At 39.6% G+C, this 21,122-nt stretch overlaps 2 protein-coding genes across 3 annotated transcripts in view; both read right to left on the reverse strand.

Annotated features, from left to right (window-relative positions):
- GOLPH3L (golgi phosphoprotein 3 like) overlaps positions 1-10,455 on the reverse strand; it is a 41,043-nt gene extending 30,588 nt beyond the window's left edge. Inside the window, exons 1-2 of one of the 2 annotated variants that reach the window (XM_044003001.1) lie at positions 9,938-10,455; positions 6,001-6,192 (exon numbers count right to left, since the gene is read on the reverse strand). In XM_044003001.1, the coding sequence (XP_043858936.1) occupies positions 6,001-6,186 (186 nt within the window). In that variant the 5' untranslated portion in view covers positions 6,187-6,192; positions 9,938-10,455. The remainder of the gene's footprint in view (positions 1-6,000; positions 6,193-9,937) is intronic. The other variant, XM_044003000.1, reaches the window with a different exon arrangement.
- Positions 10,456-13,058: 2,603 nt separating this feature from the next.
- HORMAD1 (HORMA domain containing 1) overlaps positions 13,059-21,122 on the reverse strand; it is a 31,656-nt gene continuing 23,592 nt past the window's right edge. The window contains exons 13-14 of the mRNA XM_043963258.1: positions 15,093-15,164; positions 13,059-13,142 (exon numbers count right to left, since the gene is read on the reverse strand). Coding sequence (XP_043819193.1) covers positions 13,059-13,142; positions 15,093-15,164 — 156 coding nt within the window. The remainder of the gene's footprint in view (positions 13,143-15,092; positions 15,165-21,122) is intronic.

Consider the following 21,122-nt stretch of genomic DNA (forward strand, 5'->3'; position numbering starts at 1 on the left):
TATAATTCTATGAAGCTTAATAACCAAATAGCAGAACTGAACAGACCATGCAGAACAATTTGACAAACGAATCTTCTATAATCCATTTGTCCCAATAATGAAAGCAATCGCCATTTAAATCTCTGTGAGAGGTATTACTCATTAGAATGCAAAATCATAATTTTAATTTAATAGTAAAAAGTTCAGATGAGCAGGAGGAGTTCAGAGAAACCTGGAGGGTCTTGTGTGAGCCGATGAGTGAGATGAGCAGAACCAGAAGAATATTGTACACAGTATCATCGACATTGTGTGCTGATCTACTGTGATGGACTAGATTTTTCTCACCAATGCAATGGTACAGAAGAGTTCCAGAGAACTCATGATAGAAGAGGATCTCCAAATCCAAGGGGAAAAAAAAAAAAAGAATTGTGGAGTACAGATGCTGAATGAATATTTCTTTTGTCTTTGGTGCTGTTGTTTTTCTATTTTGAAGTTTTTTGTCATTGCTCTGATTTTTCTCTTATAGCATGACTAATGCAGAAATATGTTTAATGTTATTATGTGTGTATATATACATTTACATATATACATACATATACATATATACATACACACACACATATATATATAAAACACCTATGTCAGATTAACTGCTGTCTAGTGGAGGGAGGAGGAGGGAGGGGAGGGAGGGAGAAAAATCTGAACTTGGAAAGCCTGTATAAACAAAAGTTGAGAACTATCTTTACATGTAACGGGGAAAAAAAATAAAATACTTAATTACAAATAAAAAAATATATAAAGTTCAACTGTTTTATAATGTCAGGAAATCCAAATATAGAGAACAGTCTAACCTTTGAAGAGAGGTTATATTTCATTCATTCTTTCCAAGTTGACATATGTTGAGGGTGCAGAGCACCCCAGAAGTTCTCTGGGGCACAGCAGACCTTTCTAAACTGATCAGATTCACAAAAAGCCTAGGCATCTCAAACTTTCTAAGGAAGTAATAAATAATGCTTTTAGCAAGAGATGGCAATAGTGGATCTTTTTTTTTTTTTTTTGCGGGGCAATGGGGGTTAAGTGACTTGCCCAGGGTCACACAGCTAGTAAGTGTCAAGTGTCCTAGGCCGGATTTGAACTCAGGTCCTCCTGAATCCAGGGCTTGGTGCTCTATCCACTGAGCCACTTAGCTGCCCCAGCAATAGTGGATCAAGTAAAATGTCATGGTAGGAGGGCACCATATTCATTCACAATTTAAAATAAATTTTTACTTACCCTGTCTGATTTATATTCTCCAAACAGCGTAAACATTAAATTTTTCCACTTTTAAAACAAATCTTATTTATGTCTTTTGTTTTTATATCACATTTATTTCCAAATATACATCTCCCTCCACTCATTGAGGCTTCCATAGTTACAAAAATTTAAAAACAAAACCAAAAAAACCCCAAACCAGTTCAATATGACTGACAGACTGATCAACCATGTCTGATAGCTTGCTCTACATTTCATATTCATAGTTCTTAATCTCTTCAAAAACTTTTATCTTTTTTTATGGGCAAGATTAGTCAAAATGATAAAGCATTAAACTAATTTTTAAAATATTCCTATCTAGTCCTAATTGGGTTTTGGTTTAAAATTTTTCATTAATTTTTTAAAAAGTTCATCTATTACTTCCAGAATACAGAAGTCTTTGAAAATCTGTGGCCATTTCACTTGTATTTCAGTGAATACAGTTATGGTAACATACTATACTTCCAATGAACAAGAGATAAAATTAAATAGTGACTTGAATATAGTAGATACTCAATAAATTTTTGCTTTGTTAATGAAATTACAAATGAATACCTAATTCAGATACTGTAATTTCAAGAAGTTAAAAGAATTCTTACCCAAAAGCAATAAAACAAAAAAGTTAACTTTCCTATTACAGGTAACTTGATAATTAGAAAATATAGATTCTAATAAATTATCAGTTAAAAAAAATCCCAATCTTTCATGACTAATCATCAGTGAGCCAATGAAAGCCCAGCATCAAGAATTCTTAACAAAGGCAATATTGACAATTCAACAGGATCCTGTTTTCAACAGGAAATGAATCTCCTATGTTAACCTGGTTGGTGCTCAGGTTCAGTGTTCTCAGCTGAAGCCAACTGCTATTTGTATTACATAATACCACATTTTTCCAGTGTGTTTTTCCATATAGTTGAACTTCCCAACATATCATAAAAAGAATTTCTATTTTCAAGGAAAGTTGTGGTGTAATTCTAAAGTACAGATTTCTAAGGAAAGAGAAGACAGCTAGAGAAGAAAGCTACCTTTCTGTGATATTTGGAATATGATCCATCTGGAAGATATCTGAATGAATTAACCTCTTAAAAGTGAGGTCTTCTTTGAGGGTCAAAAATTATCTGAAAATGTGTCTCCTAGGCTTTCAAAATAAAGATCTAAATTTAATTTCTAGTGACATTAAATAATAGTTTGTAAGTAGAGATTCTGACCAGAGTAATATAGAAATCATTAGCAAAAATATCTTAAAGGTAAGTCTTTTGAGTTACAGTTTTTCATGGAAAGAAACAGGTTCATATTTGTTTAAGCACCTAACTGGTATACAGGCAACGTGGCATAATAGCCTAGTGACCCAAAAAGGCCTGGATTCTTAGGCCTGCTTCTAACAATTAAGTGGGAGTGAAACCCTAGGCAGATCACTTAACCTCTCAATGCTCGGGGAAGCTCTGTAAGGCTCTAATTTGGGACAAAATGTTGACATACAATGGTAGAGGAAGTTTCTTATACCAATGAAATCATAGGTCTGGTGTCTACCCCAATAGGATTGATACCACACAACCAGTAACAAATCCCAACAAAAGCAAATGGTTAGATGTGGCTAAAACACTCAAATGAGCTTCTTCCAATTTAATCATGGCTCTTATGCTGAAAAAATGTCAATAGTCCCTGCACTCACAGCCCTTTACCCCCTTCCTTATAGGAGAAAGTCCAAAGGTCTAGCTAGACATAGTTGTCTTAAGTTCATAAATACGTGTTGAATGAACGTCCACTAAGTCAATAATTTGGAAGACCAGTTGAAAAAGCGCAGGTGCCCTGTAGTTTAATTTTTAATTTATTGGGGGGGGGGGGCGCAGGGCAATGAGGGTTAAGTGACTTGCCCAGGGTCACACAGCTAGTGTCAAGTGTCTGAGGCTGGATTTGAACTCAGGTCCTTCTGAATCCAGGGCCAGTGCTTTATCCACTGCGCCACCTAGCTGTCCGTGCCCTGTACTTTATTCATTCACTGAGATAGGTCAGGCAAGTGACTGGCAGCTCAGAATTGCTAAAATTTAAGTGCTTTAGAATACTTCTTCCCAAATGTTCTGATTCAAAAATGCCTCTAAATTTTTCTCATATCTCCTGTGCTGAAAGTTAAATGAGGTAAAAAACCTCATTTATCAACTTCCCTTGGAAAGCCAAATAGAACAATCCAAAAGGCTATTAATTCACTTTAATGGCTGATCCATTCAGGGCACCATATATACACAGCAGTTTATTAGAGGTTAGATATTCACCAGGGATAGGTTGTAGTGCAGAGGGGATATTTCTGCACAGGAAGGAAAGGAAAGCAGACAGATGACAGGATCATAAGGTTGTGGACACCAAATGCTAACTAAAGATCACAGACGAAGTCAGAAGGGTCCATCTAGTCCAACCTCTCATTCTACAAATAAGGAAACTGAGGTCCAGAAAGGTCAAGTGACTTGGCCGAATTAGGATTTGAATCCAGGTCCACTGCTCCTGAATTCAGCACTTTTCCAAATGACCACTTTAAGAGTTCATCCTCCTCTATGATTCTCTGAATTCCTTTTTTTTTTTGGGTGGGGCAATGGGGGTTAAGTGACTTGCCCAGGGTCACACAGCTAGTAAGTGTCAAGCGTCCAAGGCCGGATTTGAACTCAGGTACTCCTGAATCCAGGGCCGGTGCTTTATCCACTGCGCCACCTAGCTGTCCCCTCTCTGAATTCCTTTTAATCTGCCGGTCCTTCTCAACAGACTTCTCATCCATCTGGGCCTTTTGTTCCTCCAATGGTTAAATGAAAGGATTGGACTTCTTGTCCTCTTAGACCCTGCCAACTTTACATCTATGATCATAAGTTGGTTTTTGTGTTTACAACATCACGTACGGTGCTGAAAATTTTAAAAGTGTTTTATTGACGCTTTTTTATATGACTTCCCCTTCCAACTTGTCTCCCCCGCCCCTAGAGCCTTGTCCTATAAAACAGCAGTTGTGTAAGGTCCTTCTGTCCCATGCTGTAAAATTCTTATTAGCACTAATATAAGGAGACATACAAAGACAAGATCAGACAGGGGTGGTTTTGAGAGCAGCAGGTCAGCAGGAAACTAATCACCCTTCTTCTAGCTATGGCTGAAGCCAGACCTGAACAGTGAATACATCTCTTTCCTATTCACTGTTACATACTTTGTCAGAAGTGTTCTGCCCACTGTATGAAGGGTTCCCAGGAACTAGATTTCTACCCAGTCCTAAACTGTGCTCTGAATATCCTTCCCAATCAACAGCTCAGCTTGCTTATTATTAGTTTGTTCTTTAAAATTTTCTTATATAATACAAGAGCCCAATCCAACTGTTTCTGCTAACTCCAATAGTATGATAGAGTCTTGTTTTCTCAACTGATTCGTACTGAATATTTCTTGTTTAAAACAGATTCCCCAATTCAACTTTCTCAGCTAACTGGGAGGGGGAGGAGGGAAAAGAAAGAGGTACTCAGGACCTTTAAATAAATAACTCCTTTGTGAATGCAATTAACCACCCTATAATTTTATCTAGGGAAAAGGCTATAAATTCCCACAGCGCACAGAGTTCCCCACAAGTATGTCCTCCACACATGTTCCGGGCACTTGTCTGATATTAAGTTAACAACAACTTTCTTTGTAGGAGGCCTACAGCTTCACCTGAGAAATGGGAAGAGAGCGTTAATTAGAAGCCAAAGATGTAACAAGGACTCTCCCCCATTATACCAAAGAATCCAAGGCAAGGGAGATATGATACACTTGGGACATTTCCCTGAGCACCCTGAAACACTCCACTGTTGGCCGGGTTGCCTTTCAGCTCAAGTCAAATAGCAGTAAGGTGGTGTTGGGTTTTTCTTAAAAAAACAAAACAAGGCAAATTCAACATTTTCAATTCAAATCAATATTGAGGCAATATTTCACTCTAAGAAATTTTCAACCTCTCTATTAATAATAATAAGGATTTCTTTATTTACATAGAAGATACTCAACCGCTTTCTATATGTACACTTGTAGTCCATCCCCACTCTGGGAAAGGTAAAAAAGTACCTGAGAAAACTGAGACATAGAAAAGAAGTTAAGAGACTAATAAAAGGTAAAATGTTCGGCTGGGAGGAAGAATCTATTACCCAAAGCTTCACATCTCAAAGCAATTATTTGACTATATAATAAATGTTCTGTCATGAGGGGAAAAACAACAGGCGAAGAAAGTTTAAATTGTTTTTTTTTTTAAACAAACCCCCAAATCCTCATTAAATGAGAGTATTTAAACTTAATTAAGTGAAGCAAAGAACCCATAACATTCCAACTGTTATAGGGCTCCACCTATTCTTTACATTTGTAAAACAAACACCCCTAACTGGTTTCAAGGAAACAACAGTTTCCTTCAGACCACAAAGAAGGAGCTAACGATACAATGGGCCTCTCTTCAAAACAGGTAGTTAGCTGGGGCTAGTTAATGGCAAATTGTTTCGTCGACAACTTAGTCCAGGGAAAGTGGAAGTACAATAAGCCTTTCCCTTCCCCCAAGATACAGGCCTCAATCATCATCCTCGGAGGTTACTGGGAGCTCCAAAACTGGCGCACAGAAGTCTTACTTTCCAAAAAACAACCAACCAAAACCAAAACCAAAACACCCAAGAGTTTTACTTCTCTTAAACTTCTCAATATCAATATGACTCATTTGTATCATGCACACAGGGATCAATACCCGAACTCCATTACCTCCTTATCCTTCAGGCCCAGGAGCAACACCTCTTCCATAAGGTTGAGGCGAATATCCTTAGAGTCCCCGGAGTCATCATTATCCAGACCTCTATCTTGGTTGGAGTCTTCCTCACCTTCCAACTTCTTTTCAGAATTCTTGCCAACCTCAGCTCGCCGCCGGCCTCGGTGAGTCAAAGATGACATTCTCACCTGTCCCAGGGGAGGTTGGATAAGAACATATACATATATGTGTGTGCGTATATGTATATATGGGGGTTGTGTGTGTGTACGTATGTATGCATCTCTCAATATCTTGCTCACTCTCTCTATATATTGCAAAACGAGAAATATTTAGAAATTTAAGTTGACAATAGGTTGAGAGTGAAACTTATAAGAATGAAATTGGAAAATCCTATATTTGCTTTTTAAAAGGGCAAAGAAGTGACTGCACATGCATAACCTTTATCGAATTGCTGGCCTTTTCAATGATGGGAGAGGGAAGGAAGAATTTGGAATGCGAAATTGTAAAAAACAAAGGTTAAAATGGTTTTTACATGTAATTAGGAAAAATAAAATATTAAAATTCATTAAAAAATAAAGTAAATATGCCTTTGTAAAAAAAAAAAGACCCAGTTTCTTCATATAATGAGTCAGATCAAACCATGAAACCTGCTGCTCAACTAGATAATATCCTTATGATTAATATATCATCCTTTCCGTCTAGTGCTCAGGTGTGAACTTTCTATGACCTAAGGTAAAATCTCCATAATGCATCTATAAGTTCAAAAGGCCAGGCGGCCTGATTTACCAACACAGATCATTCACTCATTTAGTATACACTTTTATTTTTTTATGTTTTGGGAACTTTATTTTTTCCCCCCATTTTTTTTTTTTGCAGGCAATGGGGGTTAAGTGACTTGCCCAGGGTCACACAGCTAGTAAGTGTCAAGTCTGAGGCCGGATTTGAACTCAGGAACTCCTGAATCCTGGGCCAGTGCTTCATCCACCACGCCACCTAGCTGCCCCCTTAGTATACACTTTTTAGGCACCTGGGTGCTAGATACTGTGAAAGATAAATAAGTAAGAAACACTTGTCTTCAAGAAGCTTACGTTTTAGTAGGGGAGATAAGACATGTTACTCAAAAAAACAACACCACAAAATAGATTATGAAAGCATGTGAAAGAGGAGGTTAAAAAAAAGGTTCTATGAGATTTATTTGGAGGAAAATCTCACCTTAGAGTAGACATCATAATGGAAAAGGCTTCATGAAGGAGTTAATTGAGCCTTAAAAGATGGACAGGATTTCAACAGGCAGAGATGAAGAGGTGGGCATGTAAGCAGAAGGAAAACAGCATGATCAAAAGTGGGAAAGCATAGGGTGTAGTCAAGAGTGGGGCAAGCAGCACAGTTTGGCCCATGTTTAGAATTCATGGTGGGGTGTAGTGTGAAACAGTTGAAAAGGTAGGCTGGAAGTAGACTGCATATCGCCTTCTTTGAAAACTAAGCTACAGAGTTTGAACTTCATTTGAAAGACAGTGAGAGTGTATAACCTTTATGTGATTGCTTACTACCTCAGGGAGAAGGGATAGGAAGGAAGGAGAGAAATTGGAACTCAAAACTTTAAATAAAAATATTTATTTTTAAAAAAAAAAGACAGGGGCAGCTAGGTGGCACAGTGGATAGAGCACCGGCCCTGGAGTCAGGAGGACCTGCGTTCAAATATGACCTCAGACACTTAACACTTTAGCTGTGTGATCCTGGGCAAGTCACTTAACCCCAATTGCCTTACCAAAAAAAAAAAAAAAAAGAAAGAAAGAAAGAAAGATAGTGGGAACCTACTGAAGGTATCTGAGGTGTGAAATAAAAGTGATCAGAGCAGTGAACTAGGAAAGTTAATCTGGAAGTACAGAATGAACTGGAGAAGGAAAAGAGAGGAGGCAAGATGTGAAGAGGGCTGGCCTAGGGTGATAGCAGCGGGAATGGTCACAAGGCAGATGATTTAAGAATATTTGTGCCGGCAGTATCCATAGGACTTGGTGTATTATTAGACATGGAAGATAAAGGAGAGAAGAGTTAATGATGAATTCAAGGCTGCAAGCAAGGATGATCCTAAGAATTGTAGCACATGCACAGTGGTGATGAGGTGAGGCCAAGGTTATAGCTCTATCATCATGGAGGCTAGTCAACTTTGTTTCATTCCATGGCTAGTGAAAACTTAATGGTGGTCAGTTAGGCAACAAGAATTTATTAAACACACTGTGCTGAGTAGTGGTTAAACTAATCTTTGCCAGCTATCTCCACTTGGGAAACATATATGGTTGATCACAAGAGAAAGTGGCATGGAAACATGGACAGATTTCCATCTGCCAAGGCCATCATCATCATCTGATATCCAATCAAATAGATTCCATCTCCATAATATCTATCACACCCATCCCCTTCTCTCTATTAACAGCCAACAACCCAACTGAGGACCTCTAGACTTTCAACCTGTTCTACTTTACTAACCTGCTAATAGATCTTCCATCTTCAATCCAAACTGATCCATTAGTTTCCCCTTATTTTCATCCTCTAACTTGATTTCATATGCATAAGCCATGCCCTATATTCCAGGAATGTACTCTTCCCTCCTGGACACCTTCAAAGATCCGCTCCCAAGGCCACCTCCTTCTATAAAACTTTCTCTGATTTCCCTTGTTGCTAGGGCTCAAGCATGCCTCAAGTTATGTTACAGTTGTGCTCTCCAACAAAATGTAAGGATCTAAAGACAGGAAATGTTTCCTTTTTTTGCTTGTATTGCCAATGCCTTGTGCATAGTAGGAGCCTGGTTAATATTTATTGTTTCATCACTACAAATCCATTTCTGCTACTGTAAAAACTCATAATACATGATCTTCTGATAAATCATCTCTGGCATTTTCTTTAAATCTGAAGGAAAAGTGAGCCATCAGACGAAATTTGGAAAAATAAAAGTATAAGGAGAAGGGTAATGATAGCCAGGCCATTCACAAAAGATTGTGTCACTGTGACTACCCAACAAGTGAGAATAAGAGTGCAAGTGAGTCATGCACTAGAAATATTTCCTAAGTTGAAGGTCAAAAGAAACTCCACTAGGTAATAGGACTTAGAGCAAAATACAAGGGGCTTCTAGGGGGTCACTAGTCCAATTCCCTCACTTTACAGATTAGGGTAACTGGAAACTCCGAGGGGTAGAGAGACTTTAGTAAATAATAACAGCAGGTGTGGCATTTACATATTGCTTTGTTCTTTCGAAGTTACCTCGTTTGAGCCTCAGAACAATCCGGTGAGGTGGGGACTAGGAGGAAATTGCGGGTGACCTAAGTGATGTGCCCACGTATCAGAAGTTAGATTGGGAGGAAGGAGGGGGCCTCTGAATGCCAGGTTCTGCCCCTCGACCAGTTCCACGTTCTTTCTTAGAGGACACGATGTAAAACAGCCACGCTGAGGAACCTAAATGCTGACTATACACCCAAAGAACATTTAAAATCAACATTTAAAAGGGAAAAACATGTAAGGTCGAGTTCCTCAAAATACGGTTTTTTATGCAAAATAGGTGCTAGGTAGGCACACTCGTGGGGTCGTTGCAGTAGGCTGGAGGGAAGCATACTTGGAAGAGGAAGAGAAGGAAGGGGGGAGGAGGGGGAGGAGGAGGAGGAAGGTAAATGCTCGGCTCCGGCACTGCAGGAAGCCGGGGCGCACGTCCTGCTCTCCCCACAGCCAAGAAACTTTAAGCCCCGCATGACCGTGACCGAGGAGGAGAGCTTCCCTGACGAACCTGTGCGGAGGCCAGGTACGTGGGTGTGCGTGCTCGGTAGAGGAGCAATCGTGAAGCCGACGGACAACCAACAGGTCACCGCAGCCCGCATCCGCTCCCCTCCCAGAAAATAGACGGCCCGGCCGCCGGCCGCAGGCAGAGGCCTCGGGCGGACTCACCTGGCGTCGCGGCGGCTACTCGGGGTGCGGGGCCCGGACGGCGGATGGCTCCCCTTGGCTCAGGACACCTGTTCACCCTTCAGTCCTTCGGGGTGAGAAACTTCTCCGGCACCGAGGAAGCACCAACTTTATACTTCCTGATCCTCCGCTGCAAACAACGACTAACACATCAGCTTCCTCGGCGATCGCTAGGCAACCTAGCTTGGTGTTTCTGCCTTCGGCCAATCAGAGACCGCCAGGGCGGAGCTCCAGCCAATGGGCGGCATCGAGAGGAGGGCCCCGCTCCGCTATTGTGTTGCGGTCCAGACAAACACCACAAAAAGGAGGTCGGTCGGAGCTCGGGCTGACAGCGGGTCAGCCCAATGACGGGCCCTTAACGTGGAGGGCACGGGAGGCAGCCCACCCTCGGAGCCGTCCCGGAGCTGCCGAGGGTGGGGTTGTGGCCTAGAGCTCCTGGAGCAGGTGTGCGGGCGGAGCATCCGGCAATGGGCCGGGCCGGAGGGAGATGAGAGAGGGGAAGGAGAGAGATTGGGGGTGGGGGGAGGGAGCTGCGGAGTTAAGAGGGGGGCAAACCAGATGCTTTGGGGGTTGGACCAGAACGCGTGACGTCACCGGCCGGGCCTGGGCCTGGGCAATCCTGAGCCTGGTCTGTGCAGAACTTAACGGGCTGATGCTTTCGGAACGTGGCCAAACTCTTCAAAAAAAATGGAAACCCACCCCAGTCGGGTGGGCTCAGATCCCAGAATGGCGGATTGCGAAGGTCCCCGCTAGACACTCCCGTTCTTAGTGGAAAGCATACGATGGCCCCAAAGTCTGGTACCCCGCATTCGAATCCCAGCCCGTGCAGTTAGGTTCTGTGGTGGGGCTTCTTACATTTTTGCCACTCTCGACCCCTTTTCTCCCGAGAAATTTTTACGCGACCCCAGGTATATATAGGTTTACAAAAATATACAAATCAAACGTTTCCTGCCAAATTTTTCGTGACTCCACATTCAGTGGACCCCATAGAAGCTTTGCTCTGTGGGACCCTTTGTTTCACCACTGCCTGAGTTCTAGGCCCCTCATCTGCAAAAGGGAGACAGCAATCCTTGCTTTGCTCACATCACCGGGCTGTGGTGAGCAAATTGTCTACAAACCTTGGAGTGGCAAATGGGAATAACTTATCACCTTTCCCAGCCACCAGCAAAAAGCAGAAATACCTCTTAGCAAAATACACGGAGAGCTTGTCATTTCTCTTCCACTTAAATAAAAATTAGAAGCCGTGAAAATCAGATGATGCAGAACAGTAAATGCTTTATTTATGTTGTTGAAATGCCATACAGTACTCCAAATCATTAATAATAAGAGAGATCCAAGTCAAAACAACCCCGAGGCTTTCACCTCACACTCTGCAAAGAGGCAAAAATGACCCAAAATGGCAACACTGGAGGGGGTGTAGAAAGATAAGGCACACTAGTAATTTGTTGGTGGAGCTGTGAATGAATGGTACAATCATTTTGGAAAGCAATGGGGAATGACACAAATAAAGTGACTAAAATGTCCATACCCTTTGAACCAGAGACTCCATGCCTCAGCTTATACACCAAGGAAGCCATCAATAAGAAGGAAATTTCCGTATCCCCCAAAATACTTATAGCAGCACTTTTTTGAAAGCTGGAAACAAAGTACATGCCCATCAACTGGGGAACGGCTAAACAAACTGTGGTACATGAATGGAATGAAATGTTATTGGCCAGGGGCAGCTAGATGGTGCAGTGACTAAAGCACTGGCCCTGGATTCAGGAGTTCCTGAGTTCAAATCCCAGCCTCAGACATTTGACACATACTAGCTGTGTGACCCTGGGCAAGTCACTTAACCCTCGTTGCCCCGTGCAAAAAAAAAAAATTGTTATTGCCTTGTGAGAAATGATGCATATGATGAGTGCAGAGAAGTATGGAAAGATCTAGTTGAACTCATGCAGAGTGAAGTAAGCAGAGGCAATGAAACAATATATACAGTGACTTCAACAATATAAATGGAAAGAACAACACACCAAAAAAATATCAAAAATAAATGTAAGAAAATTACAAAGATCAAACAAAGCTCAAATGAAGAGTGATGAGAAAATACCTCCAACCTACCCCTTTGTGAAGGTGGGAGGTCTACAGGTCTTACATCACATGTTTTCAGACTTTCTCAATGTATTAATCAGTTGTGCTGACTTTTCTTCTCTAAAAAAAATACTGTTTGTCATAAGGAATGGCCCTCTGGGACAGGGAGGAGAGGAATACATAGGAATAGGGATATGGTTATGTAAGAAAGAGGATTTATCAATAAAAATTTATTAAAAATAATGTCATACAGTAAAATCTGTTGCTGTATTAAATTTGTAAAAAATATTTAAGTACCAATACTTGCAGTATATCATCATTTTTTTTTTTAATTTTGTGAGGCAATTGGGGTTAAGTGACTTGCCTGAGGTCACACAGCCAGTAAGTGTTAACTGTCTGAGGCCGGATTTGAACTCAGGTACTCCTGACTCCAGGGCCGGTGCTCTATCCACTGCGACATCTAGCTGCCCCAGTATATCATCATTTTAATACACTATAAAAAAGTACTGAAGAACATTGTTTTAATAATAAAACACAATGACAATCACAATTTAAATGGTAAAGTTCAAACATACATATAATTGTGGATCCCCCAAATGTTAATACCTCAATATATATTATTATTTCAAAGAGTGATAGTATTAAATTCAAAATTAATGGATGTATTTCTTTTTTACGGATGTATTTGTAAATGAATAGTCTATCAAATATAGAAAACCGGAAAATAACTTAACCAGTCATCTGACAATTTTGTTTGCCTTTGTCCCACAAATTTCCTCAGAAATTTCTGAGTAGATTGAAATTTGGTTCTTACTTCATAATATTTTGAGCTATAGTCAATTCTGAAATGTGTACAAACTTTTTAGGCTTATATACATAAAAGTTTCTAGTTCACTGGGGGTTGGGGTAGGGGCAGGGGAGGAGGAGACACACCTTAAAATGTAATATTATTACACTGTAATATTACTATTCAGTTTAGATAGCAATGTTGAAAAAGATCTTTACAAACAAGCTGAAAGGGAAAAGATCTCTATATGTAATTCTTTGGTTCACTAAACTTTCTCCTTTTCGGTGCTGAATCTTGACTATAGGAAGATTCAAATGGTTGGAGGACCTGTCAAGAGAAAATACAACTAAGGAAGGATGCTTTCCACTGTGACAGTCTTCATTGTGAATTTAGGTCTCTGTTCATTTGCTATTTGGGGTCAAGATAGCAGGGCTTTACTTTGATTCTTAATGATATAAGAACTCATTTTCTTTAAAAGTATGTAAATATTAATATGTGTCCATTTCTCAATGCCTGTTAAAACAATACACATTTAAAGTATGTACTAGGGAAGTGTCAGATTAAAAAGCATCATGCTCCCCAAATAAGCAATTTTAATCTCATATTACTGCCCATCATGAAATCTATGTACCCACTGTACTACAAATCTCTTCCCAGTGCTTATTAGCATGACACCTCCTACTTGTAGAAAATACTCCCTTCTCTATATTTCTACTGTTCAGAGTCCTTTTCCATAAAGACTTAGCTTAGAGTACTATCTCCTTTATGAAGTCTCTAGCACTTAAGTGTTCTACCAATCTCAAGTTTTTGTAAAGCATTTTGTTTGGATGTCTCTCCTTTGCTAGCATCACAAATCTTTTGTTTTATGTATGTATCTATATACAGTCCATATATGTGTAGTAATACATACACAGACACATAACTGCACATTGTAATATATGCACACATACATGTATATGTTGTATACTTTCTATTAGAATTAAGCTATTTGGGGCAGCTAGGTGGCGCAGTGGATAGAGCACCAGCCCTGGAGTCAGGAGTACCTGAGTTCAAATCTGGCCTCAGACACTTAACACTTATTAGCTGTGTGACCCTGGGCAAGTCACTTAACCCCAATTGCCCCACTAAAAAAAAAGAAAGAAAGAAAGAAAGAAAGAATTAAGCTATTTGAGGTTAAGGACTGGATCATTTTTTAAAATCTTTGTATCCCCAGTGCCTAGCACAATGCCATTAACATAGTAAATGTTTAACTCAACTGAACTGCAGAGAGAGAGTTGCATAAGATTAAAATCAAGGCATCATTAACATGATTTCCTGAGCTTATATTAATTTTCACAAAGATTTATATTGGGGGAAAAAGCTATGAAGTATAGACTGCAATTCAGGAATCACTTTATAGAAAATTGTTAAGACCCTGAATTTCATTAGGAGGAAATGGGAAGCCCAGATTTTAATTTTACTACAGGAAAAGGTGCTTAGAACTTTAATTAGTTCTTTGGAAAATGTATTAGATAGATCCAAGTTAATATTATTATGTATTTAAAATAATTAGTGTAGGGGCAGCTAGGTGGCACAGTGGATAGAGAGCACTGGCCCAGGATTCAGGAGGACCTGATTTCAAGTCCAGCCTCAGACACTTAACACTTACTAGCTGTGTGACCCTGGGCAAGTCACCCCAATTGCCTCACCAAAAAAAATTTTTTAAATTAAAAAAAAATAATTAGTGTTAATTTAAAATGAAAGTAGTTGTGAGCTATTTATTTTCTTAAATACTTGAAACAAGAGGGTTTTATTCTTTTAAGATGTTTGTTTTTTAACTTTAATGTAGTATTAAACCATTCCTGAAGTCCTACTCAGAAGCCTCACTGTGTTATGAAGGTGACCCTGGAAGTTCTGTAAGACTATGTCAAAACACAGCTGTAGCAGGTCCCACTGGGCTAGAAAGGCTTTGAGCATCAGATCAGCTACAGACTGTATACCTGTTTCCTTAGGACCAGGCACCAAAGGGATTTGGAGAAACCCAAAAGGTTGGCTAAACAGTGATGAATTTTTTGGCCACAGAAATTCACAAAGGCTATGATTGTTGCTCAGTGTGTACAAACTTTTTAGGCTTATATACATAAAAGAACTATCAATAATATACTATAAGCCTTATAGATAGCCCATTATCTATCCTATTCCCCAATTTAATAGTAGTTTGTGGAGATATTCTGATAGTTCATATTTCACAAAACTTATACCATAGCAATTAATTTTCTATAATCAACATAAATTTACCTTTCTCCCTGATTCAGGTCGACTCCTCTTCTTAGTTTCTTTACAAGTCCTCATTGACTCATTTCCAAAAGTCTGAAGAGAGACAAAATAATTGGCTAGTTTTCAAAGTAGTGAAAGGTAGCATTTGGTCATATGTAGATTTTCCTATCATTGTTATATCTAGTCTTGTATTTAAAGTGACCATGGTGGGTAGCTAGGTGGTGCAGTGGATAAAGCACTGGCCCTAGATTCAGGAGGACCTGGGTTCAAATCCAGCCTCAGACACTTGACACTTACTAGCTGTATGACCCTGGGCAAATGACCATAGAAATTTCAGAATTATAAAAAAGAAGTGGTCAACTTATTCTTTGAAGAAAAAAAGATTTTTTATAGATGCTTGCAATGTTTTTTTCAATTTTTATTTCCATGATAAAAATATTACTGTAGTACAATCCATAAATATGGTAATATAAATATCACTGTGTATATATATATATATATATATATAATACTGAAAGCTATAGTTGTGAAGATAATTGTGAACATTTAGTAATTCAACAAACATTTATTACATACCTAGTATGTCAAAAGCAATTTGATAAGCACCAGGGATACAAGGACAAAAATAAAAACAGTCTTTGCATTCTAGGAGTTTATTATTTATAGTCCACTAGAAGATACAATATCCAGCATATCCACAGACAAGGAAGTGTGAGATAATTTGAGCAGAATGCACCAATAATTAGGGGGAATCCAGAAGGGCTTCAAGGAGAAGGTGGCACCTAAATGAGGCCTTGAGCAAAATGAATGATTTCAAGGAGTGAAGGTAAGGAAGGAGGTTCAATTCTGGTCATGGAAGACAGCAAGTTCAAAGGCATGGAGCAGATGATGGAATACCAAGTTCTGGTATTGGCAAGAAGGCCATTTTGGATGGAATCAAGTGTTTGAAGAAGAGTAAATATGAACTCAGTTAAGAAAGGTAGGCTAGGGGGAGCCAGGTTGCACTGGTCCTGGATTCAGGAGGATCTGAGTTCAAATCCAGCCTCAGACACTTGACACTTACAAGCTGTGTAACCATGGGAAAATCACTTAACCCTCATTGCCCGGCCAAAAAAAATAAAAGAAAGAAAGGCAGGCTGGAGTCAGACTGAGGGAGATTTAAATGCCATGTAGAAAGGCTTGCTACTTTAGCCAGGTTTATCAAGTGTCTCCAGCCAGAGGTAAAGAAAGATGAAAAGAATCATGGTGTTAATGCATAGCAGCTAGCTATTGCAGGAGGCCACAGCTGGATAAGCTTTGCACAGGGGTCCCTAGATGTCTCTGCCTTCTTTGTGTTTGATCTTTCCTATCTTGGGCAAATGAATACCCAGAGGTGAATATGTTCAAGATTGGAAGTAACCATGTGAGTTCAAATGGTCTAGAGGTACAATAAGAGGTCAGAATGAATTAAGGCAAGTTGTTAAGAAGCCCCCAACAACTATTCCAGTATTAAAGAGAACAGCTACTGAAAAGAAGAGATCTGGGTCAAGTCTGCCTGTTTTACCAGCAATAAAATGATCCAAGACAATTTCAAAGGACTTATGATGAAAAACGCTATTTACCTCCAGAGAAAGAATGGATAGAATCCAAATACTGATGGAGATCAAAGCATACTATTTTTCACTTTTTTTTTTGTGCGTGTGGTTTTTTTGGTCTCTGTTTGTATGATTGTACATGTATAACCTATATCAAATTACTTGCCCTCTCAGGTAGGGGTGAGGGGAGGAAGAGAATTGAAACTCAAAATTTTTAAAAAGAATGTTAAAAATTGTTTTTACATGTAATTGAGAAAATATTATTCAAAACAAAAAGATGAATACTTTAAAGATCAGTTCAGTGAAGTTGAAGAAGCTTCATGGAAATAATTTCTTGAAGTGAGCAAATACTTTTTGGGAAACTACAAGACAGGAAATTACCCAAAATTCTCAATGTTTATTCAAAGTTTAGAAAATTAGAGAATATAACATTTAACATCTATTTATTAAATTCATACTTGGACTTCTTACCAGAAGACCTGCATGCTATAAATGAAAAGCATAGGGGATGCTTCCATTAGGAAATCATGACAAAGAAGAAATGGTACCAGGGTAATGTAGCCCAAGCACCCTGGGTGACCACTTTTGGATGCTAAAGAATGATGTTCCACGCAGGCAAAATACAATAGGACATCATCCATAGCTACCTTTTAAATCAGTTAAATAAGTATAATTTTGTTTAGTAAAAAACTTTTTAAAACATAAAACTCTGATTCCTGTCACAATAATGCATAATAGATAATCTGATGCCATATTTCAATTCAGCACAAAAATACTATGAAATTCATTTAGTTTTATGGGTTTTTTATTATTATGGTTGTCCTTTGGGAACTGATGAGATTACCAAGGGAGAGAATATAGATGGGAGAAGATGGTCTGGGATAGAATCTTGGGGAATATACTCATAGTTAGGGACTGAGAGAGGCTAGTAAATACCTTAGCATCAGTGTCCTCACCTACATGGCAGCCAGTGCAAAAGGCTACAACTAGAAGAGGTTTGTTTTTGGTTTTTTGTGAGGCAATTGGGGTTAAGTGACTTGCCCAGGGTCACACAGCTAGTAAGTGTCAAGTGTCTGAGGCCAGGTTTGAACTCAGGTCTTCCTGACTCCAGGGCCTGTGCTCTATCCACTGCGCCACCTAGCTGCCCCAGGAGTTTTGTATCTGTATAAATGCTCACCTCAGAACTTGGCATACAGTAGGCACTATAGAAATCCTTTTCCTTTCTCTTCCTTCCCTCCCTTCCAGGCACATAGTAAATTTTTATACGTATTGACTGATCAATTGACCGAGTCATTTGACAATAAAGGGGATGATGTAAAGTGATTTTGAGATGAGGGAGCTCATGGAGAATACCCTCTATTTTCTTAGTATAGTGTGAGAAGAGGTCCTCAGCTAAATGGGTGTGGGTGAGAAGCTAGAGAAGAGAAGGAAACGTTAAAATGGCCACTGTGAAGACTGGAAATTTATTAGGAAGGAGTAAAAGGACTGCCTTATTTCAGTAAAGGCTTAGTTGAGACTAGGTAACTAGATAAATTTGTAGTGAACACATTCAGTATAGTTATGTGACTTCCTCCTGTCTTGTTTAGTAGCAAATGAGAAAAATGGTGGGAGCAATACAAGGTTGGGCTTTGGCAAAGGCATAAGGAGTGACTGGACAGGGGAGCAAGAAATTCCAGGTTAGAGAATAGTGTAAATTTGAACTAGTTTCACTAAGGGTTCAAGTCTGAGAAGAGAGCAGAGTATAGCTACAGCAAAGGTGATAGCTTAGAAAAGTACTAAGGGATAGAAGAATTGGAGGTTGCGTTAAGGATGAAGAATAGATTTAGGAAGAGTAAGGCATAGGGAGTAGCAATGTTAGGAAATTATGATAAAATAAAGGAATTTCAGACTTCTTGATATTGGAAGTAGAACACTAGTGGGTGATAGCAAGACCAAATAATGTATGGTTGAAATGGAGGGAGGAGTAGGTCATGGGAGTTGACTAAATTGGGAAAATGGGAGATTAGGGTATTTGGGAAATCAGTATGCATGTAAGTCCCCTATAATGAAGGTGAGATTTAGAGTAGAGAGAATGTGGGCCAGGCACTGAACTCATTGAGAAAGGGGGAGGGAAGTCCTAAGGGGGGCAGGGAAGTTGAGGGTAAGTAAATAACAGTCATCAGGAACTGAACTGAGTGATAAGTTTGGAAAGAGTGAACCTCAAAGAAGGAGAGGTTACTACGTGGTGGCAGTAAAGAAAGAACACAGAATTGGCAATGGGAAACAGAATATTTCTACTCTCTGGAGGCCAATGAGTTGGAGGGCATATGAGAAGATGGAAGCAGTTTTGGAAGGGGTTGCCAGGGAGCAAGGTTTCAGTGATAGCTAGAAGATGAAAAAAGCTTTAGAAGAAGAGATCTATGAAGAAGTGCTACTTATTAATTACAAAGTGTTAAGTTCTGGAGGGCACAACAGAAAAGGCCTGCAAACAAGGAGCTGAGGAAGTAGCAAGTGTTTGGGGAAGGTTATTCTTTGTAAGTAAGGGATCCACTATGGCAAGAACTAGGGGAGTAAAAATGGATGGGAGTATGCTAACCAATGGGGAATGAGGTCAGGAGAAGTTATCAGTGGGTGAAGACAGGGGAAGAGAATGTTCAAGATATTAGTGCAACTTTGTAAGATGAGAAAAAGAAGAGGGATAGGAGCAGGGGTATGGCCTGGAGAAGCAGGGATTGGTGGAGGGAATAAAGGTCACAGCAAGGCTGTGACACAGATTTAGGGATAAGGCAGAGGGAGAGGTGGTAAGCTAAGACATGATGATCAAGGAAGATCATAAAGTCAGCACAATTATGGGTGATGAGATGCCTATCTATGTGGGTAGCTAAAGTAGAGTGAAGATGGGAGTCCAGTAATTGAGAAGGGTTATGAATCGGGCAGCCAGAGAGCTGAAGTGACCAAGGAGACAAATGTATATATTGACATTCCAGAGTATAATGGATATATTAGAGAGAATGACTGAGAAAAAGGGAAAATGATCTAAAGGTCTGTAGATAATAAAAAAGTCACTGAACTAAATTACCTAACTTGGGAGAATGTCTTTTTTTCCTACAGTCTATCAATAAACAATTATTAAAAACCTCCCTCATCATACATGCAGCCCTAGATTCTCTCATGAGTTCTAGTTCCACAACACTGATTAACTATTGAACATTTCACACTGGATATCCTTTGGAAGTCTCAACTTTTGATGACAGAATTTAACATCTTTCCCTCAAAACACACTCTTGTTTCTTTCTATGATAGCCCATACTTCCAGTCACCCAGATTCACAATTCCTCATTTTCCATCATGTCACATATTTAGTCAGTTGCCCAATTTCTTTAATTATACATTAATAACATCTCTTGTATTTGATCCCTTCCCATTACTCACAGTAACCTCTTCTCAGCCTTTTGCAACCTCATCACTCAACTGCTTTCTCCAGTGTTACCAAAGTTATTTCTTAATCGCCAAATGTGACAGCCTTTTTTCAATCTTAATCTTTTTTGACCTCTCTGATGTACTTAACAACTTGACCACCTCCTCCTGGGCACTCTCTCTTTCTGGGTTTCTGAACTATAAACTCTCCTCGGTTTTTTTTCTCACCTGACTGTTGGACTAATAAGGTGTTAACTATATAAAAGTTGGATGCATTTTTGTTTTATAGTACTAAAAAAGAAAGGACTCATTCTCAAACCAATAGTAAAAAAACTCTCCCTTTTCTCATAGGGATCTATATGTTCTTTTCATTTTATAGTTGTACCACATGTGGCTTATGGGTTGCTAAGGGCTGACATTCACCTGGACCTGGATCCCCTGGATCCTCATGAAATTTTAAGGTTTTACAGTACCAGTAAAAGGCAAGGTTCTGGTTTGCTCTTTCAGATCATGCTGCCTAGTTCTGGCCTCTTCACTCGTCCTCACTTCCAGTTTCCTACCATGTTGATATTTCTCCATATTGCAACACCCCCACAGCTCCACTTCTGATTCAGCATCTCTATCTGACACCTGTTCCTGTCCTCTAGAGTTCTGTGGCTGCACTGGCCTTCAATATAGGCCTATTTCCAGGTATTCCTGTGGCTCAGCATGTCTATGTGGTGCCAATTCCTGCCCTGTCCTTTACTCTGGGGCCCTGGGAATGCAGCATTCTTCAGTGAAAGCCTCTTTTCCACATGCTTCTTAGCATCTCTGTCTTGTTCAGCCTGTCCCCACCTTCAAGTCTGCATGCTATGTCCACTCTGTGTCTTCTATTTATGGCTATATGGTAGTTCCTCGTACAGAATCAGCTCTCCTATTTCTTTTCTTTCTTTCTTTCTTTCTTTCTTTCTTTTTTTTTTTTGGTGAGGCAATTGGAGTTAAGTGACTTGCCCAGGGTCACACAGCTAGTAAGTGTGTAAAGTGTCTGAGGCCGGATTTGAAATCAGGTTCTCCTGAATCCAGGGCCAGTGCTTTATCTACT

The sequence above is a fragment of the Dromiciops gliroides genome, chromosome 4 (genome assembly GCF_019393635.1).
Source record: "Dromiciops gliroides isolate mDroGli1 chromosome 4, mDroGli1.pri, whole genome shotgun sequence".
NCBI classification, from domain to species: domain Eukaryota; kingdom Metazoa; phylum Chordata; class Mammalia; order Microbiotheria; family Microbiotheriidae; genus Dromiciops; species Dromiciops gliroides.